The 27,599-nt window shown below is 33.3% G+C and overlaps 1 protein-coding gene across 1 annotated transcript; it reads left to right on the forward strand.

The window, feature by feature from the left end:
• LOC125072048 (fatty acid synthase-like) lies at nucleotides 1–26,166 on the forward strand. The gene is made up of 41 exons (XM_047682528.1): nucleotides 1–15; nucleotides 476–628; nucleotides 1,133–1,325; nucleotides 1,798–1,918; nucleotides 2,691–2,894; nucleotides 2,977–3,093; nucleotides 3,649–3,812; nucleotides 4,837–4,979; nucleotides 5,087–5,290; nucleotides 5,997–6,186; nucleotides 6,346–6,505; nucleotides 6,649–6,818; nucleotides 7,186–7,337; nucleotides 7,467–7,650; nucleotides 7,868–8,016; nucleotides 8,390–8,574; nucleotides 9,217–9,336; nucleotides 10,575–10,684; nucleotides 10,799–10,989; nucleotides 12,907–13,076; nucleotides 14,102–14,365; nucleotides 14,500–14,620; nucleotides 15,070–15,360; nucleotides 15,739–16,182; nucleotides 16,365–16,535; nucleotides 16,849–16,979; nucleotides 17,165–17,315; nucleotides 17,787–17,958; nucleotides 18,907–19,019; nucleotides 19,273–19,434; nucleotides 19,550–19,678; nucleotides 19,825–19,904; nucleotides 20,536–20,691; nucleotides 20,817–21,068; nucleotides 21,434–21,587; nucleotides 22,370–22,574; nucleotides 23,030–23,180; nucleotides 23,643–23,817; nucleotides 24,316–24,495; nucleotides 24,967–25,069; nucleotides 25,442–26,166. The coding sequence occupies exons 2-41, from the start codon at nucleotides 476–478 to the stop codon at nucleotides 25,975–25,977; spliced, it is 7,221 nt and encodes a 2,406-aa protein (XP_047538484.1). The 5' UTR covers nucleotides 1–15; the 3' UTR covers nucleotides 25,978–26,166.
• Nucleotides 26,167–27,599: the final 1,433 nt, after the last annotated feature.

Consider the following 27,599-nt stretch of genomic DNA (forward strand, 5'->3'; position numbering starts at 1 on the left):
GCAGCGATTACTAACGTATGTGATTTTTTTTTAAATAAATTTTTGATTTCCTTTTTCTGATTTCATATAATTTTTAAGAGATAGTGAACATCATTTATATTCTCTGAGTGCTTATGGAAACCGTTGTGAGGAAACTTACAAGTTTTCGATAAAAATCTGCCTCATATATATCCGATTATCCAGCATTGGAACAGCATGGGTTATAGGTTTTTCCACACCTATAACTCTTCAAGTTTTGCCCTTTAGCCCAGCAGTGGAACTGGATACATTTTTTTATAAATATTGTACTTATTGTTATTCAATTATTTTCATTCGTGACACACCAGCTATGATCGAACGGACTATCGTTTTTGGAGAAAACATTCGCAGTACGCTGATCTATTTGCTTTTTGTGTTTTAGTTCAAAACAATTGTTCTCAGATAAGGTTTTCATATTGATTAAATTTTTTAATTATAAAAAAATATGTTGAACCAGATGGCACCCACAGTCCTCTTAGAAGACAGGCCGTCGTCAGGCCACTGGATATCACATCCGGCGCCTGGGGAAGAAATATCAATAACCGGCATCTCTGGTTGCTTCCCCGATTCGGACTCAGTGATACACTTGCAAGAAAATTTGTTCAATAAGGTATTGTGAATTTTCAATGTTAACCTAATAATAGAATTAAAAAAGTAATTCGATAGATCTTATATCTCAGATTGCAGCAACAAGCGCTTATGATGAGGCCAACTCATAAATTGCGAGTACTTTATAATTGTGACTTGTACATGATAATGGATTGAAGGATGCATTCATTTAAAAGTGCCTGTCAAAGATCACAACACTAAATTTGTTTTAAATTGTTTGTTTTGTAGCAATCCTAAGCGGACTATTGATAAATGGTCATCACTACTCATTGACGTTGGTGTCGTTAGATTTAACCATTCATTACATCACCAATTCGCCACCAGCCTTTGGCACAAAGATGCTCCTTGTGCCTGTTAGTGTAACATTCTACCTTAAAACTGGAACACATTAATACCAAGTATTTCTGTTTGGCGGAACAATAATTGAGTGGTACCTACCCAGACGGGCTTGCATGAACTGTAGAGTTCAACAACAAAGATTTTGAGGGCTTGTCATTGTTCTCAGGTGGACCTCATATCAGACGACAATCGTCGCTGGAAATTAACTCACCCTGAGATCCCACAACGTACTGGCAAAATCAATAATATCGAGAAATTCGATGCCTCTTTCTTTGGAGTGCATTACCAGGAGACACACACCATAGATCCTATGAGCAGAATCCTTCTGGAGAAAACATATGAAGCTATAATCGACGCTGGTAACATTATTGTTATACATAATAAACCATAAATCCAAATCTGATCTGGCATTTAAAATTTGTGGTGGAACAAATTAACTATTCTCTCTCTCTCTCATAATCCAATGGGAAGGCAAATCCATCACGACGGGAAAGAGTTCAGGCGCAGAACGTACTTTCCGAGGCACGGATGGGTACAAACTTTCAATTTCCAGACTCCGTTATATAACTGCTTATAGGCTCGATCTGGGTTTGGAACCCAGAACCTCGAGATCAGTTGCAGCGGACGTTATATAATAGTAGTGTTTACGAAAAATAATAAATGGAAAAGATGGGATTATCAATCTTATTGCTGGGTAGACCTTCTTAAATAAGTATTTACGCAATCCAAAATATTAGATTATGCCTGTGTCTTGATCATAATGTTTCTTTTAAATTCTGAATCTTTAAGATGTTTCATTTAATGAATCTTAACAATAGTAATTATCCTTAGGTTTAAATCCAAATGAACTGTGCAATACAAACACTGGTGTGTTCGTGGGCGGCTGTTTCTCGGAATCTGAGAAGATATGTCTGTATGAAAAAATGCATGTAAATAAATTCGGTATTACTGGGTAAGTTAATATGAATATTACGAGTATTACAAAATTTTAATAATTTTAAATAATATAAAAACATGGTTTTTCGAGGAGCATCCTGTGGTTGAGATTCTTAATTAGATCTTACTTTGTATAAAACTACTAAATCCGACGACTGTTTCATCTATGTATAAAAAAAATACATTGTTTTTTTATTCCAATCTAACTAGGAATCAACACAATACAATAAAAAATATATCAAAATAGCTCGTTTAGTTGAACAGTAATAAAAAGCGCACACAGAAGAGTTACTGTATATAGGATAAATACATAAGTATACGACCACGTCCGCTCTGCCAATATCACTCTAAATAATAAATAGCATAAAAAAGCTACGCATATATGTATTCATTTTCTAAAATTATTTGTAATATGTATGACTTCTTGATAATTTAAAACAAAACCGATCCTCATTATTCTAGGCAATCCTTTATTAAGTTCAATAATGTAAATATATATATAATTACATTTACATATTCTTAACTAAAATATAAGCTACAGAAATTTATATTCATTGTGTGTGCACGAGACGTAAGGATAAACTTATAACGCCAAGTTTGCGACTCCGTTAAGTCAATAAATCCTTCTTGGGACAAGGTATCCGTTTCTATAATAAAATTCCGCAGACATTTTTAACTTTGCCGTTTCATAAATTCAAATCATTTGTAAAAAATACATTGGTAAAGCAGGATATTATTCAATACAAGATTATATTTTGATTTTCAATAAGTAATAATATATTTTTCAGTTGCTCCCGAGGTATGTTAGCTAACCGTATATCTCAGTGGCTTAGTCTTACTGGTCCTTCTTACACTGTGGATACAGCTTGCTCCAGTTCTCTGTATGCCTTGGAACACGCATACAGAGCTATACGTGAAGGTCGTTGTAACGCAGCCATCGTTGGCGGATCAAACCTCTGCCTTCATCCCAACGTGTCTTTGCAGTTTTCTAGGTAAAGAAGTTCATTCCATTTTCAGTTCATGCATTCCCAATAGTTATGTTGTTCGTTTTTTTTAATTTATTCATTATTTTAGACTTGGTGTATTATCAGCCGATGGAAGATGTAAGACTTTCGACAATAGTGCAAATGGTTACGCTCGTTCTGAAGCAATTGTTGTGTGTATATTGCAGAAGGCTAAGGATTCAAGAAGGTAATATTTTTAATCTGTTACTATCAACTAATTTTGAGATCAACGATAACTGCGGGAATAACCTCTAGCCTGCGTCCTGGGTATTCACTTTATTTTTAAATACAGCAATCTCTATTGTGTTGTCGTAGTTTTTCGTTCATTTACATGGTTAATTATTACTATGCCATAACTAACACCTTTTACTTAATAGCACAAGTCACCAAAGGGTTACATGTCACCAAATCCCATCACTTATCCACTTTTTCTGTTTGCACTAATATTTAAAATGTTATTGATAGTCGTTACAAAAATAGTGTACCGAGTTATAATGGTATGCTATGGCGGTTACCAAAAAACTACAATATATATATATATATATATAATCAAGGAAAAACAATGAATTCATGGATGGATGGATGGATCAAAATTTCACGCGACTCGAAATATGGTCATAAATAAAATAAAATCAAATATAATTTATTAAAGTAGTCTTCCGGGAAGTTTTGATTCTCCATCATACATAATTAAAATAAATTTAAAGTTACCGTAAATAGCTGAACTGATATTTTTTTTCAGAATCTACGCCCAAATACTCCACGCTAAGACTAACTGTGATGGGTATAAGGAACAAGGTATCACTTACCCATCAGGCGATATGCAGAAGTTACTCCTCAGCGATTTTTATGAAGAGTGTTCTGTTCCACCCAACACTCTCGAGTACGTAGAAGCTCATGGAACAGGTATGTGAATTTATTACAACGGCGTCGTAAATAAACAAAAAGACTTAATCTATCCAATGGTCTATAATATAATAAAATTTGCGTGATACTCGAATAAATTAATTCGTATTAATTTCATTAATACGTAATTAATTTCGTATTTCAATTTTTTTTTTGGATAATATTTTCTCCTGAAAATATTTTCTGTTACCCAAGTCCATACAAATTTAAGGAAAATTAAAATTAACTAATTTTAATTCGAGCTATTTAATTAATCAATGTAACGTCGTTTCAATAACCTAATAAATATTTGGAAACAATTAAGTTGACGACGATGTAACTAATTTAATTAAACTTTACGCTAATGAATGAATATATTACATGAATACATAAACAAATTATTGAAGAAAAATAATTCATTGTTGCAGTGAAATATATTAAAACACAATGTATTTAGCTTAAAATAACCGGAATAATTATAAGAAAGAAAATATACTAATAACAATAAATAATTTAATGCAAATAGAATCTATATTTTATAATAATCTAAACTAGATAATTATAATCAACGAATTTCAATCGAATCTAAATAATATAATAAAATAATCTCCGCAACTAATGGTCCAATTCTAAACCTCTTTTTACTGATAGAAATGTACACAATTCTTGAGTGGCTTGGGTATAAATTTATGTTTATATCATATAATTTTTTTTATTAATAAAACGCACGTTTGCTATAACACAATATATAGTGTTTAAGAGCATTTGACGATAGACCGGTCGAATATCTGAAGTTTTGATTGAGTCCAACTTTAAATGCGTTAGATTGTTAACCAGATACCGACAGTGAATTCCACAACTTGGCAGTTATTAAGATGTTCGGAAAGCGCTTAGCTCAGATCGAGATATCCATCAAATATCACGGATTAGCCTGACGTGCCTCTAGTAATTTGGTTATAGAATGGCAATGGGCAGTACAATACATTCAAATAGGCTTCTGTGCATCCATGTTCTATGCCTGGTTGAAGTACTTTGTTCTGAACAGGTACGAAGGTAGGAGATCCCATAGAGCTGGGCGTGATTGGTGATATATTCTGTGGGGGCAGATCTGATCCTCTAATGATAGGATCGATTAAGTCTAATTTAGGACACAGTGAACCGGCGTCGGGTCTTTGTTCTGTTGCAAAGGTAAGATATAATACTAAAACTATGAATTTGCAATTATTATTTTTTTATTTATATTAGAATCTTTTTATTTTAATTGTTTACTTATGAAATAAATAAAATTTTCTTAGATGTGCATCGCGTATACAACAGGATATATTCCTCCAAATATAAATTTCAAAGTTCCAAGAAAGGGGATACCATATCTTGAACAGAAGAAAGTAAAGGTAGTGACGGAAAAGCAGCCCTGGGGCAGGGGTATGTCTGGTATCAACAGCTTCGGCTTTGGGGGTGCCAACGCTCACATCTTGCTCAAAAACGTTGCAAGAACGAAGGTTCGTTATTTTAAGTAAAGAAAAAAAAAAGTACTTTTTATGACAGTCTTGTTTCTTATGTGTTAACTTTTTTTTTCAAAATTTTTCCTAATTGATGATGCTATTTGACAATTCTGTGAAAATAGAATCTTAATTTAATTTTAAGCTGACTACACAAAAATTTGTCCTTACCGATTCTTATTACATTTATTTAGTTATAAATATAATTTTATGTTTATTTTTGTTTTCTTTTTGAGAAATGAATATTATTTATTTATATAATAATTATTAACGTTAAGTCCTTAAATATACACAAATAAGAATTAAAAATAGTTACTGTATAAATCTTGAAGGCGTGGAATGTGGGAAAGATGGCAAGAATACCAGTAGCATTTCCCCATTGAATCTTTATACTTTTAAGGAAGCTTTTAGAACGAATACTCTAAGGCCCAAGTGTTTTAACAAGAAAAAAAATGATTATGTAATTTTAAGTTATCTTCATTTTAAAATGAAGTTCACATGATGCAATGTGTCAATTTCAGTTTGATGTTTTGATGAAGTCTGTTAATTTCATTATACAAATGGTATTAAGCAAATTTTACATAAATATCTACCAATGGTTGCACTAATGGGTCCACCACCCACCGCCGCAGCATCCAAATGACTTTATAACGATAATTATTCAACATTACTTGTTTTATTAATATATTCTATTTTTTACGATTAGGTCAACAATGGAATACCTTCAGATGATCTACCTAGATTGGTCTGCGTATCAGGTCGCACTGAAGCAGCAGTAGCTAGGATCTTAGATGACCTTGAATCGAGGACTGTTGACGTTGATCTTGTTAGACTGTTACACGCTATACATGATAATGACATCGGTGGACACATTTTTAGAGGACATTCTTTATTGGGTGAGACCTTAATTTAGAATTTATTAATCGAATTAGAATAAAAACATTGATGTGTGCTTTAGATATCTACTATATTTGTTTCGTTGTTTATAAAAGTTAGGTCATTGCTGTAATTTAGTTCTTATTAAATTTTCATTAAGCCAATTTTTTTATATTTAGGATCGACACCAACGAAGAGCGTGTCACTTTCTAGAAACATCCAGTACTTCTCCGGTGTTCGTCGTCCAGTGTGCTTTGTATACTCGGGCATGGGCTCTCAATGGGCTGGATTGGCTACACAGCTCATGAGAATACCCTTATTCGCAGCTGAAATTGAAAAGTAAGATTAAAAGTGATTAAAGGACAAGTAAACAATAGCTGCTGAATTATTTCGTAATAAATACTAAATTAAAAACGTAAATATTAGTAGTCGTCTCCTTAATTATCCTTAAAAATATTATAACAACCTTTAATATTCCCCAGGTGTCACAGGGCTCTACAGCCTATGGGCATACACTTGATCGAGCTCCTAACGAAATCAGACCCTAAGATATACGACAACATCCTCAACTCCTTCATCGGTATCGCCGCTGTGCAGATCGGTCTCACAGATGTCCTGAAAGCTGTTGGAATCGAACCCGACCTCATTATTGGTAAGTATTGTAATATTTTATGGTAAGCGAAATGAGAAAATAAGCTATTGTGTAGATATTTTATGAATGATGGAATGATTATATCTTCTTACTAATAATAAATCTATAAATGGTTCCAATTTATAAAGAACCACTTTCGATCATTGCAAAATCGTAAATCCTCAATAGGAATACCTCCAACATTCACAAAAATTTAATCAATAATTTGCTAAACTTTTAAGTCGGTCATCATAAATAAAAGCAATATTTTACAACATAGTTATTAAAACCGGACAATTTGTCATCTGTACCACGTTCATTCTGTGCACCACTTGTATTCGACTAGCTCTGAGAAGTGAATAAAGATTTGTTTAATTTTTCGTTTTAGGTCACAGTGTGGGCGAGTTAGGTTGCGCTTACGCAGATGGCAGTTTGACAGCCGAACAGATGATTCTGTCAGCATATTATATCGGTTTAGCGGCCACTGACACGACATTTACTAAGGGATCTATGGCTGTAATAGAACTTGGATATCAGGACGTAAGTTTTTACAGTCTTAACACTTTGTCAATCTTAGCAGTTCCGTTTGACACCGTTGAAATTTTATAAGTATTTCTAGATTTTGTTATTGAATTGTTGATGTTTACTGGTTTTTGTTTATTAAAACAGATAAAAACAATTCTTCCATCTGAAATCGAAGTGGCTTGCCACAATGATGAAGGCTCGTGTACAATTTCTGGCCCGGCAGATAAAATTAAGACTTTTGTTGCTGAACTGGTAGCAAAAGGAATATTTGCCAAGGAGGTACCTTGCAATAACATCGCCTACCATTCCCGTCACATCGCTGAAGCTGGTGAGTTTGTAATTTTTATGCAGACCATAAAATTAGAAAAGAGTCACATTGTGAATTTTAAAATTATTGGATAATGTTATAGTTACTTTAAGTTAAAATTACTGTATCAATTTAATTAATCAATTTTTTAAATTATTAATACATCAATCAGGTTAATTAAATACGATAAAATGAGGAAATAAAGACATCAACAAATCGAAACTTTATTGTTAAATAGGTCCGACATTACTGAAAAATCTGAAGGTGGTAATTCCAACACCAAAACCACGTTCAGAACGTTGGCTATCCACTTCTATCCAGCAGGACTTGTGGAAAAATTCGAAATCTGAGCTGTCCTCAGCTGAATATCACACCAACAATTTTTTGGTAAGTGGCTTAAAAGCTGAAATCTCAATAAAATCGATAGTCGATCGTTGTTAACTTATTATTGATCTTGACAGAAAAAAGAAAACTACTGATTAATGATAATAGTGTAATAAAATACAAAACTGACCCTTCAGTATGTCTAACTGAATAAGTAAGGCCATCCGCATTTGGTGTACCTTGAGAAACGCCTATATCTATTTATATAGTCCTTTTTATCTAAAGAATTAAAAATAATTCTAAAGTTGTACCTAAAACAGCTACTGTACCAAAAACATTCCTATCATCTTAAATATAGCTAGATTATTTGAAATATTTAACAAATCATCTGGGATACTATTCTACCAATTGTGCTATTGAATCATTCGTTTATTAGAGTCCAGTGCTTTTCGAGGAGACAGCAAAATTAATTCCCGCCAACGCGATCACTGTAGAGATTTGCCCAAATGAACTCCTACAGGCAATTTTATATCGATCTCTCAACAAGGATGTCATCAACGTTTCTCTTATTGATAGAAAAAACCAGGATTACCTACAATCTCTCTTCACGTCCCTTGGCAAGTAAGTAATTGATTTTCCTGTACCCATTTTTTTTTATATTTTATACTTCAGATTGTGATGTTCTCCTGATCGATATCGGCTGCGTCAGCCATTCTCAAAAGAGAATAGCAAACTGTCCATGATATATCATAGAGCATAATTATGTCTTCAGTCTTATAATCCGATGAGATGGCAAATCCGACACGACGTGAAAGAGTTTAGCCGTTGGATCAACGGTGTCAAATACTTTCCGAGACACAGGTGTATCAATACAACCAATTCCAGACTTTGTGCTGATGAGAATAGAGAACTGAATAATCATTTATCGGTCCAACCTGAGTTTTATACCCAGGACACTAGACCAACGAAGGCCTTATTATTATTGTTAAAAAGGTGCAACAGTTAGTATTGCATGAATTTAAAACAAAGAAATGACAACATCTTCGTCAGACTACAGACCAACTATTTTGTTGTTCATGTAATCAAGTATTAATTTACAATATTCAGTTTACAAATAGTTGGAATAATGAGTATAATTTTTTCATGTTATGTAAAGCACGATTAATCGCGTAACTAACCAATATTTACCCGATGCCAATGAACTTCATTATCATATTATAAATCGGAATTTTATCTGAAATAATTTGAGTACAATATTTTCAGATTGTACGAAGCCGGTCTTAACCCTCACCTAGCCAACATTTACCCGACCATAAAATTTCCCGTCTCGCAAGGGACTCCCATGCTCTCACACCTGGTCGAGTGGGAACACAGTGAAGACTGGTGAGTGTATTTAACCAGAAAGAGATTAATCATATGAGCTATTTACCGTTAAATGTATCAGCTTCGCAACAGATGAATATGGAGATATATAAAAAGAAAGTTGAGAGATGTCAAGGGACACCCGGATGGAACGAAGTTCCTTTCGATTAATTAGTGAAGGAATTGTAATATTTTTTTTTTTTTTTTTAAGTTATAGTAATAATCATTTTTTATTATTTATTATATACAAAAAAACCTGTATACACTCAACAAAAATAATCGTCGCGACACCACACTGTTTAATGAGAGAGAGAGACAGACAGAGAAACATGCGCACGCCGCACAGCTTACAATAGCAAAAATTCTCTCTCAAAAAAAAAGCTCTCAGTCAGCATTATCTTTTTTCCGAACATTCCAATCATCATCACATTTCGACCAATTTGCAACAAAACATTCATGAATTATACAATTAGGCATGCCGCATAGGTAGCCGTTAGGTAGCTACTGAGTTTATCACGACGGACACGAGCGGTGGAACCTCTTTGTTTTGTATTACGACCAGTCCCGGCTTCACGCGGTTGATGTACAACTTTTAAATTAAAGAACCAACCAAGGTTAGGAAAGTCGATATTCGGCTTCTCTCTGCTATAATATACATTAGTATAAACCTTCCACTTTAATCATGAAAACTGCATTAAAATCCGTTGCGTGGTTGCAAAGACAAAGTCTAAGCGACAGCGGGCTTATGGCGGGAAGTTGTTATGTAGAGATAGATAATCGCCGATCAAAAATTTTGAAAATCGAATATTGGTTTGTAAAATAGATCACATTTTAAAATGATCTATTTATCTCACAGGAAAACATTTTGGCAAAAAAAATCTATTACTATAATTTAACTCATGAATATCGAACATAGTCTAGTAAGTACAATAATCTCTTTTGGATGATAAAATTAACTTAAAATAAACTATAGAAAAATTTAATATCTAAGTTGAGTTGGGAAAAATAATGTAAACTATTTTATTGATATATAAGTTAGCTTGGATTGCTTTTTTTTATGGAACTATGCTAAACTATTTACACTTTGCAAAAAAAATCGTGATTCTTTTGTGATTCAAAATCGTTGAAGCCGTGTCTAAGATTTATACTCAAGAATTGCTCATATAATATTATTACATAAATCTAAACATAATAATATTAATATTTGAATACCATACCATATCGTATAATGACTTGAATTTTTTTTTTTTTTACTTTAGGTTCGTAACAATACATGAAGCTAAAACTAAGATGCAGTCTGGTGAGATGACCGTGGCGACGTACGTCAATGGTGAAATGACCGAATTCATGGCCGGTCACGTGATTGATGGTAAGGTTTACTCATTAAAGGAAGGCAGACGGGCAAATGGACCACTTGATCGTTAGTGCACATCAACACTCCTAAAAATTATTTACAATTTTTTTCCCTACAATTCCATTCTAGGTCGCAACTTGTACCCCGCAACCGGTTACATATTGATGGTGTGGGAAAGCCTCGCATTGATGATGGGAGAGATGGCTATAGAAGTGTCCGTGGTGCTCGAGAACGTACGATTCCAAAGAGCAACTCACATCCCTAAACAAGGAATGTTAGAGTTCATTGTTATGATTCATAAAGGAAGTGGACAATTTGAGGTTATTATAATTTATTATTATTTATTGAGAAATGAATTGGTCCTATATAGTAAAGTAAAGCCCTTTAACGTCCAGATGAGCTAAGGCCACCTTACCTATTAAGAGGAGAAGGTTAACCTTATCTGACACTGCTTCCATTAGCTTTCGATGCTCATCTATACATATAATAAAATTGGAGTGTCTGTTTGTAATATTAAAATAACCGCGTTTTAATAAATGCATATGTATGTATACACGGTACATATACCTGAATAACATTTTTTACAATTTTTGTCTGTCTGTCTGTCTGTTTGTTCCGGCTAATCTTTGGAAGGGTTGGACCGATTTTGACGGGACTTTCACTGGCAGATAGCTGATGTAATAAGGAGTAACTTAGGAATGGAATTATATGTAAAATAAAGTCACGCTTTTTTATTAAATTCAAAGGCGTATGAAGTCGCGGGCACAGCTAGTATGAAATATTTTCATTCAACTAATATAAGTATTCTCAAGTTTTCCTTCAACGACGAGCATGTGATGAATTATAAACTCAAATAAAGCAAAGTTGCTTGCTTAGATTTGAAACCGCAATATGCGTTTATGGTTCACGTGTTCTCGTCATTCGGATATCTTGGCTTATATTACGTAGGTTACATTGTAATAGGTTACAAAATATACACAATGTTTTTCGGCAAATATTTATTACGTACCGGTAAGTTGAAATGAAGAAAATATTCAAACATCAAAATATAATTTATTTGCGAAAAAGTGTATCATCATTTTACAAGATTCAATTAAATTTATTTTTATTTATTTATTTATATTTTGGAAACAAAAAGTGCTATTAATAATTATAAAAGTTGTACATAATTAATCCTTAAACCAAAACAGTTTCCTATGACAATTAATACATAAATAACTTTCAGAGTGTAGAAAGCATATTAATAATTACTATTATAAATTATACATTATCATTATAAATATTAAAATTAAAATTAACTTTAAATTAAAAATTATTGCAATATATAGTTAGGTATGTTAAATATCATTTAGATTCATTCAATAAATATTTTACAGCAGATTTAAATTGACGGAGAGAAAGATGAAACATATCCAATTTAAAGAACATCTTGTTATGTTATGTTGTCTTAGATTTTCGCGATTATTACACATTGAAATAAAACTAGTTTTTAACTGATTTAATCGCGTATATTAATTATTTTATTTTAACATCCCGACGTTTGTCTGCCCGTGACCACGAACACTGCAAAGTGCTCGAAACGTCGGGATGTTAAAATAAAATAATTAATATACGCGATTAAATCCGTTAAAAACTAGTTTTATTTCAATCTTGTTATGTTGTTTTGCACTTCTAATAATAAAACCACGTCCTGCCAATTTAGTGCGGGTATACGGTATATTAAAAATAGGTTTACTTCGAGAATTTAATCTTGGACAGTTAAGATCCAGTCTAGAGAGAAGGTAACTGGAGTCGATTCCATTGTTCAGTATCTTGTATTACAATATTTGATCTCTTTCGATCCTTCTATTACAAGGCAGTGGCAGTTGCAGTTCTGTAAATGTAAATGTAGTGGTTCTTCAGATTTTGAACATAGGCTCCATCGAGTAGCTGCAAAATAATCACTAAATAACATTGATATGTTACTAGTGACAATAAATGAGTATTAACTCCATTTTCAAATAGTCTTTATAATCTTATATTCTGTTATGTATTATATTAGCTTATTTATCAATTATTTATCTTAACAAAAGATTAAAACCATACCAATCATACACATAAATAGTATATAGTGAATACTTGCTAAATCCATATTGCTTTATTTATAACATATATTTAGTAGAATTTAAGGAATATCAAAATATAATAAGATATGTATAATAGGATTGTTAAATAAAGGCTTAACCAATATGTACCAGATCGTTGAGAGCGGAGCATCTATTGTGACCGGACGTATATACGCCCAGAAGAACGTGGGACGCGATTACCGCGTGCTTCCAGCTGAACCTGAATCCAAAGGACCCAATGATAAGCATTTACTTACCAAAGACTTCTACAAGGAGTTACGTCTAAGAGGCTACCAGTACAGGTAATGTTCAGATTAAATTCCAAATGATGAGTGTTTATTGTCATTACATTTAGGTACTTGGTTACTATGATTTACATTATATGCCACGGCAATCTTTGTATTTCTTCGGAAATCTGAAGGCGTTACGGTAATGTCCAAAATAAAGCTATAGCTAATATTATAAATTTGCAAAGTTTTATTGAGTAACAAAATAAATAATCGGAAATTTAATTATTAGCAACAAGTCAGAATCTGATATGACTTGAATTCCAAATAATTGAGACACTACGTCTTCATCTTTCACTGTCAAAGTCAAGTCAAAGTCAAAAATCTTTATTCAATATAGAAGTGTTTACACTTGCTTATCGATAGTCAAAAATCTATCACCGGTTCGGAATTTAACACCTCGGACCTGAGAAGAACCGGCGAAAGAAACTCAGCGGGATATTTTTTTGTTTTTCCATTTTGCATGTACAATAATAATTATATTTTAGTTATTTGAAACAGCCTGGAGGCGATCATTTCATTCCCAAGGTGTGCAGTCAACTAAAAAGTCATTAGTGTTGTAATATCCTTTAGTACACAAACGCTCTTTAACGATTATTTTGAATTTTATAATTGAATAATTTAAACGTTTTCTGGGATCCTGTTGTAAAAACGTATACAATGCCCCAAAAAAGAGTTACTAACCCTGTGTAATCGGGTACTTGGAGTAACAAGTTTATTCTTGTTCCTAGTATAAATAGAATGTACGTCACAATTTCTGGAAAAATCATTTATGTTTTTTCATGTTTTCGATTGTATATTCTGTCAGACTTTTTTTGTAGATCTTTATAAATTTATACAACACCGTGTATTAGACTTTGGGTGCTTGAGTAACACCTTTGTTACTGATGTTGCTGATGTACTGTGTATTTTTTGAAAGTATTTTTCTCAAATTATCTGCACAACAAAACAGCTTCAGTATACGCTGTTATTAAAGAAAGTAATTTTTGCAGATACATTTTGCTGAATTAATTCATAATTGAAGTTTATTTCATTCACAGTGGCCTCTTCCGAGGCGTAATCGGTTGTAACGTGCAGGGTACCCGTGGTCGCTTAGCCTGGGTGAACAACTGGGTCACATTTTTGGACTGTATGATGCAGATGAAGATAATTACTAAAGACACCCGAGGGCTTTTCGTTCCGACCAGTATTGATAAAATCAGTATTGATGTAAATATCCACTACGACAATTTACCTCAAGTTGATCTTGATTCTCAAACACAGTCGATTGAGATTAATGTGTATCCTACTTTGGATGTTATCAGGTAACTTTCAGAAATAATTGCTAAGATTTTTTTTTAATTAAAAATATAACATAACAAGTTGCTATTTAAGATTAATAAAATCCAATGTTCAATATTCGTAACGTTAAATTAATTTCATGATTTGTTCTCGCCAGAGCTGGTGGAGTAGAAATTCGAGGTTTACACGCGACACCGATTTCAAGAAGGATCCCTCTAGGTGTACCAGTTTTAGAAAAGAATGTGTTCATTCCCAACTTTGGAAAGGCGAAGATGAAGGTACAATTTTTCATGTTACATAAAAATTTACCAACACATCGAATCTTATTCATAACACACACAAATAAACTAAAAAAATACAGCCCTGAAACAACCATACTCGCACGCACATTTGTATGAGCAAATATATTAAAGGATATTAAGGGACAAAAATATTTAATAAAGTTGGACATAACTAGATATTAGTAGTAATAAAGATGTTTATTCACCAGTATGAAAACACTAAAAAGGAAGCCAAAAATCAGCTTTAAATATGAATTAAAATGTAAGCCACTGGTAAAGTGATCGTAGTCTCGACTAGTAGCTGATTTCCAATCCACACCTACATAAATGCTCCAAACACCAAACACAACGTATTATTTGCATACAAAAAACTAAATAAGAGATAAATTCAAAGCAGAAAAGTATAATATGATTATTATTTATTATCGTAACTAAATCGTTTCCAGATTGAGGACATTCTTAGAAGCAACATCCAACTCGTTCTTGAAAATATACAAACTTACAAATTTAAAAGTGTTGAAATTGCTGACGATGTGTATAAGACTAATGGATTAGAACCTATTCTGGACAAAGTAGCGGACGTCTTAGGTGACCTGCCTTTGATACAAGCTGAATTGTCTGTTTTATCTGAGGATACTATTAAAATGCCATCAAACATATCTGTGGAAAATAAAAAATTGCCAGCAGATAATAGTATTCTAATACTTATTGGTGCTAATTTACTACAGAGACCTGAAGTAAGTGAAATTGGAAACTTGTTTGTTTAAGTAGATAAGGTTATAAGATTTTTAATTCACATTTTTGACAATAAATAACTTAATCAGATAGAATACTTAAGTAAGTATAATATACAAACCAATATTAAAAAACATGGTGAATGGTGACAAGAATACATTTGCCATTAAAATTGCGGTTCTGATTCTGTGGATGAAGAAGACGAAGAAGAAAAAGAACAGAAGCAACCAGTTATTGTTTGAGAAATGTTAATACTATTTAATAGCATTCTAGATCGTTCTCAAAAAGCATTCATAAAAGATATTAAAATATTTTCGCTATTAATCCGAAGTAATGAAATACGACTTTTTGACTTGATTTTAAACAAATAAATTTTTTAGGTACTAAAAAATGCGTTAGCAGCTCTCCGTGACAAAGGGTTTATCATGAGTCGAGAAAAAGAACCCATTAATCCCAAAGATTTTGCTGATAAATTCGACATCATCACCATACAAGACACTGGCTTAGAGCACGTTGTCCTCTTCCGAAAACGTGTTCCATCAAAACCGGCTAAATTCGTCAAAATTGTAACAGCCGATCAAACATATGCTTGGATAAACAAAGTTAAGGAAGAACTTAAAGTCGCACAAAAAGTTGTTTTATATTGTCAAGATGAGCAAATAAACGGACTGCTGGGTCTGATTAACTGTCTTAGAAAGGAACCCGGTGGTGAAGTATTCTATGGTATTTTAATTGCCGATCCTTCGGCACCACCGTTTAATCCTGATTTAGAATTCTATGAAGATCAGTTGGATCTGGATTTGGCAATTAATGTTTATCAGGAAGTGAGTTTCAGTTTTATTTAATTTGAAATATATTTTTTCTAGAAAAATAATTATTAACTATTTTAAATTAATGATTACAATAGTCATGGAAAACATCGAAAAATTATCACATTTCTTGTTCTGTTGAATCAAATAATTTATATTGTAATTTAATAATAAAATATATTTTTTTTTATATTTAGGGTCAATGGGGCACATACCGCCACTTACTTTTGGGTGACTTGGATACGATTCAGGCACACCACGCATTAGTAAACACAATAACTATCGGAGACCTCTCTTCACTTAGCTGGCTGGAGGGACCCATCGGCGTGAATTCAGATTTGAAGAACCCAGATAACGTTCTGATACATGTAATTAAGACCACAGTTGCCTTAATTTTTGATTACGAAAGCTACTATTTATAGTATATAGAGCATTTATTTAAGCGTTTGAAAGTTAATTTATTGTTAAAGCAACGAACATTTTCAACATCAGCCTACTGCGAAAATTGATATTTTTAAACTATTTGTCTAAGCTCAAACAGTACGTTGAAATAAAAATTTCACTTTACTATTTATATATAAATTAAGAAAAAATATTGGTATGTTGAACTCTAATATATAGACAATATTTTGAAAAAATGAGTTTTTTTTGTCAAGAATGTAAATAAGTGTTTTCATCCAGGTATACAGCGCTGCTCTTAACTTCCGCGACGTGATGACGGCAATGGGTCGCGTGTCAGTCGACGCCGTTGCAAGTGGTAGACTTGCACAAGAGTGCGTACAAGGTTTCGAAGTCGTTGGCAGAACATGCAAGTGAGTGTTACATTTTATATGATATTTCGAAAATAGTTAACATAAGCATTTAATTGTCTTATTTAATTGGCAATTATTTCTCGAGAAAAAACTAGGATAATATATCAATTATTTTCACAATTCAAATTCTTTACGTTTTATTCTTTATATTTTATGAATCGTTTTTAATTTAACATTACACACAGTGGTACTCGAGTTATGGGCATGGTGAGAAACAGCGGTATGGCAAACATGGTGGTTGCAGATAAGGCACTCTTATGGGGTATTCCTGATGAGTGGACTTTCGAGGAGGCTGCCAGTGTGCCGGTAGCTTATGGAACTGTATACTATGCCTTGGTAATTATTCCATTAGTGTTTATTCATTTTACTTCTACATTAACTTATACTGAAAGGTGATTTGTAAAGTGAGCGGGACTACTTGACAGAAGTATTTCTCACTAGTAACCAAAACCTAAGAAAGGACTTGGTTCCTAACCTTTATCTAAAGTACTTTGTACAGACACAATACATATTTTTTTGATGGTAAATATGTCACAATATCAAACAAAAGCTACTACTCAACTATTACAAAAAAAGGTAGCACCAGCTTTTGCAAGGAAAATTTTGGAAACTACGGTATTATATTATCTGATTTTTCTGCTGGCCCGCCTAGGTTGATAACATCTAATCACTAAGTTTATTAATGGCAAATAAACCAATAACAAGCAATTGTACTGTGTCCGGTCTGAAGAGTAAGTGAGCCAGCTTCTGTATGTATTAATTAGATTAAATAAATAGAAAAATAATTAAAAATATTGTTTAAAATAGGTAATGATAGGCCAGATTCAAAGAGGAGAATCTATCTTAATTCATGCCGGCTCTGGTGGTGTTGGTCAAGCTGCTATCAACGTTGCTCTTCGTTATGGATGCGAAGTGTTCACAACTGTTGGTACTCCGGAGAAACGAGCCTTCATCAAGAGACTTTTCCCGCAGCTTAAAGGTAATATAAAATTTAATTGAAATAAACCTCATTTGAATTCTTTTTAATAATCAAATGGGCTCTAGCCATGGTACAGGTTCTTTATCTTATCGAGTAGTGTATAGTAGCTGATGGACTGAAACTGATTATTTGGGAACTATTATAATTGTGACATGAATTGTCCGGTAGCTTTTTATTTTCTTCATCTTTCCTCAATTCTAATAACTCTTATGTGTATTATGTTTATTAGCAAAGGAAATGGATACATAATAAAAATTAATATTAAGGTCTTAATTATAAACAAATAATAATTCAAAATAGTTGAAATAAAACTACTACAGACTGACCGTCTGCCCGTGACCACGAACACTGCAAAATGTTCGAAACGTCGGGATGTTAAAATAATTAATATACGCGATTAAATCCGTTAAAAACTAGTTTTATTTCAAAATAGTTACCGTACAAATCATGACCACGTGGAAGAATTGGAAGAATGCTTGCAGCATTTTCCGGTTGAATTCCGATCCTCTGGGTTATAAATTAACCAGCCCTCCCGTCACCAATGGAGACAAAAATACTCCAAGGTCCAAGCATTTTAACTGCATAGGACATAGTCATAATTTAGAATAACAAACGATTATTGGGATCCTTTGTTCGCTGGGGCCACCGGTCAGCGTGTCAACGCATGTATATTAAATTATAATAATAATTGATACTTTTCTTTTTGTCTTTTTCTCTTCTGTATATTTGCCGATTTGTTTCCGTTTAGTTGCTATAATTGACGAGCAATAAAAATTACTCATATACCTTTTTCTCAAATTATCATCAGTGATTATGGTAAACTTTCGAACTCTTGGCGATATTTATAATTTAATATTAATTTTATACGAGGCATAATATTAGTGTTTAGTTTTATTTTTCTAGAAGGATCCAAAATGTAGTTTAAATTAAAATATTGTTTGTGTACAGACAATCATATCGGTAATTCTCGTGACACATCCTTCGAAGACATGGTCAGGAAAGAAACGAACGGAAAGGGAGTGGATTTAGTTCTCAATTCTCTTGCCGATGAAAAGTTACAGGTATTTTGGAATCTTTATTTACTTGAAATCATAAGTCAATTCTCTTGCCGATGAAAAGTTACAGGTATTTTGGGGTTTTAACTTGAAATTAAAATCATGACTATCATTTTAATTTAGCAAAAGTGGACAATGGTCTCTTATCCAAAATTAGTGTCGTAATAATTATTAATTAAACACAATTAAATCAAAAGTTTGCAAGCATACTTCACAAATAGGTCGGTGAGAAAAAATTAAATTTTATTATATCGTTTAGGCTTCAATTCGCTGTCTTGGCTATCGCGGCCGTTTCCTAGAAATCGGAAAGTTCGACATCGGCAACAACACGCCCATCGGCATGAGCTTTTTCCTCAAAGAGATCTCCTTCCACGGTATCATGTTGGACTCCGTTTTCGACCAAGGCTATGAATTTAGAAAGGTAACGTATTGTTAAAATATTCTATATATAGCCCGCAATAATTAAAATTATTATGCATAGTTAAAATGGCATTTCAGCTTTATTCACAAAATCGATTGAATATAATCTTACACAGAACCTTCAAGATCTCCTGATATCTGGTATAGAGAGCGGCGCTGTTCGTCCGCTCACGCACTGCACTTTTCAGAAGAATCAAATCGAGACCGCCTTCAGATACATGGCTGCTGGAAAACATATTGGAAAAGTGAGAATCTAGCTTATACAGTTCCTTGAATATTATTTTGATTTATTATTCATAAAAAAAAACACTGTATTAGATAGAGCCGTTGATGCTTTGATGTTTCCAATTTGCATTAAATTGTACATCATATTCATTATTCAATGTTTTAGGTGATCGTTAAAATTCGTGATGAGGAACGAAATGTTAAACTTACGAAACCGAAGAATATTCGCATTGAAGCTGTTCCCAGGTACGTACCTAATGATTTATTTTTGAAAAAGAGGTTTTATCCATCACCAAAAAATTTGTTGATATGATATATATAGTAACGGGCAAATGGGCCACCTGGTGGTAGGTTGTCACCACAACCGATAGACGCTGGTAATCTTGGCGCTATCACCAAATCTATTGGCGTTATGTCCCTCGTGACTATGTGTATTAACATTGCTTCCTTCAAACCGGAATATAACAAAATTAAGTATAATTGCAGTTTGGTATTGGAAAATCTCATGTGTGAATTGTTCCTACCCGGGACTTGACTTAGACGGGCTTACACAAATTTCAATACATATATTTCTGCTTTAATTTTGACCTAAAATTCTCTTCCATCCATTTAGTTACAACATTTCATATCTACATACAATTCTTATTGTTTGCTTACTGGATTGCAGAAAGAGTTGATGTACTTTTATCATGTAAAAGCTTTTTGTATGTATTTAAATTATGATCTGAATGAATTTATTTTTATACAGTTATGTTCTTAAAAATATTAATCATCAATTTGTACTATCTACTTTTCTAAAATTTCATGACAACTATTATATTATCAACTCAAGTCTAATTTTCAGTACAAATTCAACAAAGATTGATTTCTTTTCTAGATATATGTGTAATGAAGAAAAGGTGTACATTGTGGTAGGAGGTCTCGGAGGCTTCGGCCTGGAACTCGCAGACTGGCTTATTATGAGAGGAGCCAGAAAAGTTCTGCTCACCTCGAGACGGGGTATCAGTAATGGTTACCAATCATCACGGTTGAGGTAGTTAATCTTCAGTTATTGCTATTTTTTTAAAACAATCTTCATAGCTTAATGACTTACTAAGAAACAAATTATGAAAGCTAAGCTTTTAAGCTATATTTCTGACTTACTTTCTCATTTCTTAGAGCGTGGGCTGGCTATGGAGCTGATATACAAATTTCAACTCATGACGTCACAACAGAGGAAGGATGTGAACAAATGTTGAAGATGGCGAACTCTATGGGAACAGTCGAGGCGATATTTAACTTGGCAGTGATATTGAAAGATTCCATCTTCGAGAATCAGACTCCGCAGACATTTGCGATATCGTACGCACCCAAAGCTTTGGCTACGATGAATTTGGACAAGTTATCACAGAAATTGTGCCCAAATTTGAAGTAAGTTTTCGTACATTTTGCATACATGATACATTATTGCGTTACTGCATGTCACAATATAGTTAAGCTTTAAACATAATGAATTTAAAAACGTTTAAATGAACTGGGTTTAAAAAAAAAACAAATAAGTTTGCGTTCTGGGACGCCCGACAGAAATGATAACTTAAACCGATATAAGTTGAACATGCGTAAGTTAAAGGGAAGCCAGACAGACTGGACCGTACGCGTTACGTAACGAAGCGGCTTACCCTTCTATAAGAAGTTAACACTTTAATTATTGCCTTTCTTGTTCAGGACCATACTTGTTTTTGTTTTAGAGTGTATGATAAATATTACAGAAATATTTAATCTTTGCATTTATCTAGGGACTTCGTGATATTCTCATCCGTGTCCTGCGGTCGTGGTAATGCCGGTCAGACTAACTATGGCTTTTCCAACTCCGTGATGGAGAGGATCTGCGAGAAGAGAAAGGCGCTCGGTCTTCCCGCTCTTGCTGTGCAATGGGGTGCCATCGGAGACGTAAGTAATCGCATATTTGAAGGAACAACTTTCTGACAGGTGTAAGTTAAAAGTAACGCTCGTGTTAGGAGTGAAATGATTGAAGTGAACCGGACATGTTTGGCTGTCACAATCTGCCAATAGATATTCTAAGCAGACTTTTAGCACTGAGCTGGTGAAGTTTCTATAGTATTGATGTACCTAATTATGTTGTAAATATGACTTTATTATTGAGGTGGTCTGTGGACTATTGACTTTTTTATCTAATTTTATGACTATAATTTTAACATAATAGAATTTTTATATAATAGTATAGCGTTCAAAATATTTTCTACCCCACACTAATAAAGCAAATTAAAGTTGAGAATTTAAGAAATCCCACACCCAATCACGAATACTAATTACTATGAACATTGTATTACCGCTTTTTTATTAAAGCGCGTTTAACGCGTAAATACTGAGATAAAATTATCTAGAGTTTTTAAATTGATTCTTTCGAATACCTCACCCCCTTCCTTTGCTTAATCCTTCGATTCGAAATTCATTATGTTTTTCACCTATTTATTAATAAATAAAGTTTACGTATTTATATCTGTTTGATAGGTAATACTTCCAATGATAAACAGATTAACGGCCTATTGTGGGTTGGAACCGGTTCGAGTGGCCTAATCGCGAGTTTGGTGTGTAATTAATGAATGAAAAATATCGAAAACAAAAATAATACAACCGGATCAGTAGTGCTAGCTGTAGAAAATTTGAATATTCAATTTGACATAAACCGAAATTCTTATATTTTCACCTAGGTGGGTCTCGTAGCAGATATGCAAGATGAAGATGTCCAATTAGAAATCGGCGGAACTCTCCAACAAAGGATTTCCTCTTGTCTGCTATCACTCGACAAGTTCTTGAAACAGGATGCTGCGATAGTGTCCTCAATAGTAGTGGCCGAGAAAAAGGCTGGAGGTTCTGGATGTGACAGCATGGTGGAAGCAGTCGCGCAGATTATGGGTAACAAAACAAATGATTAGTCACTACAAAAATATGAGTTATGTCTTAGTTTGATTCAGGTTACACAAATCAGCACCCAGTCACTTAACTCATTACGACTTATCAGAAAATGTATACCATAGTACATTTTTTTCTGCATTTTTTTCACTAGCTTCTTATGAAAACATTTCATAAGAGCAGAATTCATGCATAATCTTTTTTTGTTATCGAATATAATATCATATTCTAGTTAAAAATAATAATACTAAAACACTTACTATCTTTTCACCGTCGTAACTAGCCAGCAAAATTAGCAGATCAATCAGCAAAGATTTTGGTTTGTGTACCAGGAGAGTGATTCTGCAACAGTATTCACTTCCAACGATATTATTTTAATGATTTTGTGAATCAAAAATCATAGCAAAGATGTCTTTTCAACTTCCTTTCTGTTATAAAATACATTTTCTTATTGTCAGGTATTAAGGATTTAAAGAAAGTGTCTCACCAAGTACCTCTTGCTGAATTGGGTATGGACAGTATGATGGCAATCGAAATCAAACAGACATTAGAACGGGAATTTGAGATATTCCTGACGGCGCCAGATATTAGAACATTGACATTTGCAAGGTAATTACTGTTTCTATCCAAATGTAATAAATAAAATATTAGAGGATGTATGTATGTTCATTTTTGAGTTGAGATCAATGATTTGGAAATTGAGACGATTATTTTGGTATTAACTATGAACGTTGTATCCCTGACATCAGATATGACCATTGATGTATCAACACATGTAGAACCGCACAACAGGATCCATTCCCGTTTCCATTTCCCATTTGTAATCATCAATGTCGTCAAGAGGATTAAATGAGAGCAAGAACCTTGCCTGCGATTTATGTACTTGATATTTATCCTACAATAGTTTTATTTTTCTTATTATATAGGCAAAGGGGGGAGAGGCAAATACTAGTATTTGGTGGTAAAGTATCTGATGGGTGGGTGGTACTATATCCAGGGTTTGCACATAATTATACCATTTTTCATGTAATAGTACTATTTGATTTAATAATTAAATAAATATACCAACAGATTAGAAGAAATAACAGCTCAAAAAGAAGCGGCAGCATCGACATCAGCCGCAGTTCATCAAGCGAGCTCTGAAGTTGCGGCTGGTCTTCAAATCCTTTTGAGAAACTTTGGCGATGAAAGTTCTACCTCCGAACCTTTCATATGTATGCCCTCTTTAGTTAGCGATGACTTGAAGGTAAACGAATCCTATTTTTTTATTTTATTTCAACATTAAAGTCTATAAAAAAGTTCTTCTCAGGTCCGAGGTGCTTATTTCGGACTGCTGGTAGATTTTTGATAGTCAATAAGTAAGATCAACGTTTTCATATTGAATAAAGATTTTAACTTTGATTTTAATCATTACATTACATTTTAACATAGCAACCTGTAAATTTCCCACTGCTGGGCTAAGGCCTCCTCTCCCTTTGAGGAGAAGGTTTGGAGCATATTCCACCATTGCGGGTTGGTGGGATACACATGTGGCAGAATTTCGTTGAAATTAGACACATGTCTTCCTTCACCGCCGAACACGAGATGAATTATAAACACAAATTAAGTACATGAAATCAGTGGTGCCTGCCTGGGTTTAAACCGGAAATCATCGGTTAAGATGCACGTGTTCTAACCATTGGGCCATCTCGTCTATTGATTTTATTCAAAAAAGACATAATAACTAGTCAAGTTTTCTTTACAGAACGATGTATCAGTTCCTGAAAATGATTTGGTACTGGTCATGCTGCCCGGTATCGAAGGTTGTGCTGCGGGAATGGCGGCCTTATGTCGTAGGCTTAAGAACAAGAATTGTGTCCTGCAGTTCGCCAATAATGAAGAGAAGCGGGACACTTTAGACTCTTTAGTCAATAGGTTATATAAGGTATGAGATATGAATCATGAAATAATTTTATGCATCTTATAATATATATCATGATACTATTAGCAAATATAAGCGGTGTTTCTTAAAAAAAAAAAAATTATAGACGTGGTAAATTAAACAGAACTTTATTTTTTACTCTTATAATAAAAATAAAAGTAATCAAAGATTTGGAACAATAATGGATTTTTAACATAATTTGGCAACAAGTCCGCTCCGAACAAAGTCTCGAAAAAGTAATCCCCTGTCGATGCGCTCGCACCGCCTTATATACCCTCTTTTTTTCTTTTGTTTTGTCATTTTTTCAACATTATATTCATTATAGTTTCACAACTTTGTTTAGGCGGCGTACACCAAGTAATGTCAGACTACTTTAACATTTCTCATTCCAAAGATGTTAGTAAAAGAAATAGTGCATTTGCTAAGTTTTAAAAGCGCCAAAGTAAACAAATTTATGGAGATTTTTCGTTTCAGGTAACAAAATCAAAATTAACTCCCGGAAGTCCTTACGTACTCCTCGGATACAGTTTCGGTACTTTACCCATGTTGAAACTGGCGAGCCTATTGGAAAGCGAAGGTATCTTTTTTAAAGTTATAAGGTTGATTTGTTTTAGTAGTAACACGGTGTCGATACGATGTTAAATGTAAACAATAGCAAGATGAAGAACTAGCCAAGTACACGTTCGTATATCCCAACGGAAATATTGTTCGTTGTTTTCTTTTTAAGTATTAATACTTAAAAAGAAAACGCTTAATTAAACTTAATTTATTATATAGTCTATATAATAAAGAAAAAAGTTAAATAAGTATAATTATGTTAGTTTACTGAAAGAGTAACTTTTGTCGTTTGTCTTGCCGGTACTTCTCTGTGATTCGGCTTTAGGTATAGGCAAAAGTAAAAACAAGTTTTAAATAATGGTTTAAAACACACAGATATTCAATTTTTCAGGTCACAGCGGCACAATATTCTGCTTAGATGGTAGTCCTGATTACCTCTACGGGATAGCGACTGCAACAATGTCCACCAAAAACGAAACCCAGTTACAGAACAGTTTGATTTGTAAAACTATCAGCATGGTCTACCCTAAAAGTGAAATCAATGACACACTCATGGAGAAACTTAACGAAATCGAATCGTATGACGAGAGAGTTGATTACGCAATAAAGGTATCTCCCACACAACTGGAATACTCCGATAAATTTATAAAACATGTTGCAACTGGTAGTTTTGACCGTATCAAAATGATTCTTGGTCAACACGAATGGAAAAAGATCAAGGCTCCAATAGTTTTATTGCGTCCGAAGGAAAATCCACCGTTCTTGGTGATCGAAGAGAATTATGGTCTGGACAAACTGACTGAAGGTCCCGTGACGGTACATCTCGTCGAAGGTAACCATGCCAGTATAATTGAGAATAAGGATTGTGCGACTATTATCAATAGATTTTTAGCTGAACAAGATGGCACTAAGACACGAATGTTATAACAGGCATAATGGAACTGTAATATTAGTGGAAGATTGACTATGGTAATTAATGGGTATCAAATCTTGAATTTAAATACTTTATTAATTATTATTTAATTATAATAATGTATTACCTAACAGGTCCTATTGTGCTATAAGTCTTAAATTATTTAATAATCGCTTTTAATTAATCATTCTATACAATAAATATTACATAAAACTGTCCGTGTTTCACTAATAAAGATTCATTTTGTTAATTTATTTTACAAATCTACAGTAGGAATTATTTGTACATAATAATAAATAAGTAGAAATTCCGAGGGATCCTTTGTGCTTTCTGGAATCCTGTTCTTAAACAGTACACATTGACAGACAAATACACTTTATTCAAGTAGGCTTTTATTGTCATTTAACCAACTATTTAAAGTAAAGCTACCACCGGTTCGGAATGTAGATTCTACCGAAAAGAACCGACAAGAAACTTAGTAGTTACTCTTTTTCAATATCCAAAAATACAATCATGTTAGTTAAATACAATTACACTAACTTTGTATATGTAGTACTAACTTTATATATTGATAATGGGAAAAACAAAAATCATATATTCATCAATGATTTAACAAGCATTAACAGTTATACTATATCACAAAATTATATCGTACCTTAAATATTAGCACCTTGCTAGTCCAGGATCAAAGTGAATAGTAATAAGTCGTAGTCCCAACTCAAGTGTTCTGAACCGAGCTTCCATCTATATATATAAAAATGAATTGCTGTTCGTTAGTCTCGCTAAAACTCGAGACCTGCTGGACCGATTTGGCTAATTTCGGTCTTGAATTATTTGTGGAAGTCCAGGGAAGGTGTAGAAGGTGAGTAATTATGATAATAATGCTAGGAATTTAATAAAAACAACTTTGTTTTTCCTTAGAAATAGAGATGGTCGATCATCATTGATTTTCGATGATCATCGATATTAGACAATAAAACATAGATGTTTTAAAATTGATTTTGGTTTATTTAAAACATGGTTACATCTATTTCTCAAATTTAATAATTTCTTCCCTTTAGGACGACGCAAAGTTTACAAAAAAACACCGTTGTCATCAATTAACATCGATCAATAAACATTGAGTATCAATGCTCGGTATCGATGTCATTATCGACGCCATAATCATATTTTTACAACATGGTAACCAACAAACCAACCAACAAACAGATCGAACCTTTATTGTCGATTGATTTTTCTTATGACAAAGAGCGCATTCTGCATCCTTCTATCCCCTATATATTATTATACTCTTTGATCAAAGATAGAAGATCTTTGTGAGTGACGGTTACTACTACATGCGCGAGAACTTTTTTTTACTTCGGTGATCCTTTGCGATGTGCTCTTTTTTTAACCTTTGTGATACTGACACTTTACCGCAAAGTGCGCGAGAATTTTTCTTACTTTGTTTACGATGCTGAGGAGAACATGAGCTGACTTAGGTCGTCGCAGTCAATCAAATATGCGAAGAGCTACTTCACGTGTTAACCGTACTAATGACCAGAAACAGATCGAAAAAATAGTCGTATAAAATTAAATGTTAGTAACATAATGAAATTGAGAGATCTCGCAGACTTAGTGCTGCTGTGATTCTAAA

This window comes from Vanessa atalanta, chromosome 20 (assembly GCF_905147765.1).
Source record: "Vanessa atalanta chromosome 20, ilVanAtal1.2, whole genome shotgun sequence".
Taxonomy (NCBI): domain Eukaryota; kingdom Metazoa; phylum Arthropoda; class Insecta; order Lepidoptera; family Nymphalidae; genus Vanessa; species Vanessa atalanta.

Bases quoted from the DNA above. Each gene is read 5' to 3' on its own strand.
- LOC125072048 (XM_047682528.1), top strand. From the start codon at position 476: ATGGCACCCACAGTCCTCTTAGAAGACAGGCCGTCGTCAGGCCACTGG. The intron at 19,435-19,549 runs GTAACGTATTGT...AATCTTACACAG, and splicing joins AAGGCTATGAATTTAGAAAG to AACCTTCAAGATCTCCTGAT. The intron at 22,575-23,029 runs GTAACAAAACAA...TCTTATTGTCAG, and splicing joins AGCAGTCGCGCAGATTATGG to GTATTAAGGATTTAAAGAAA.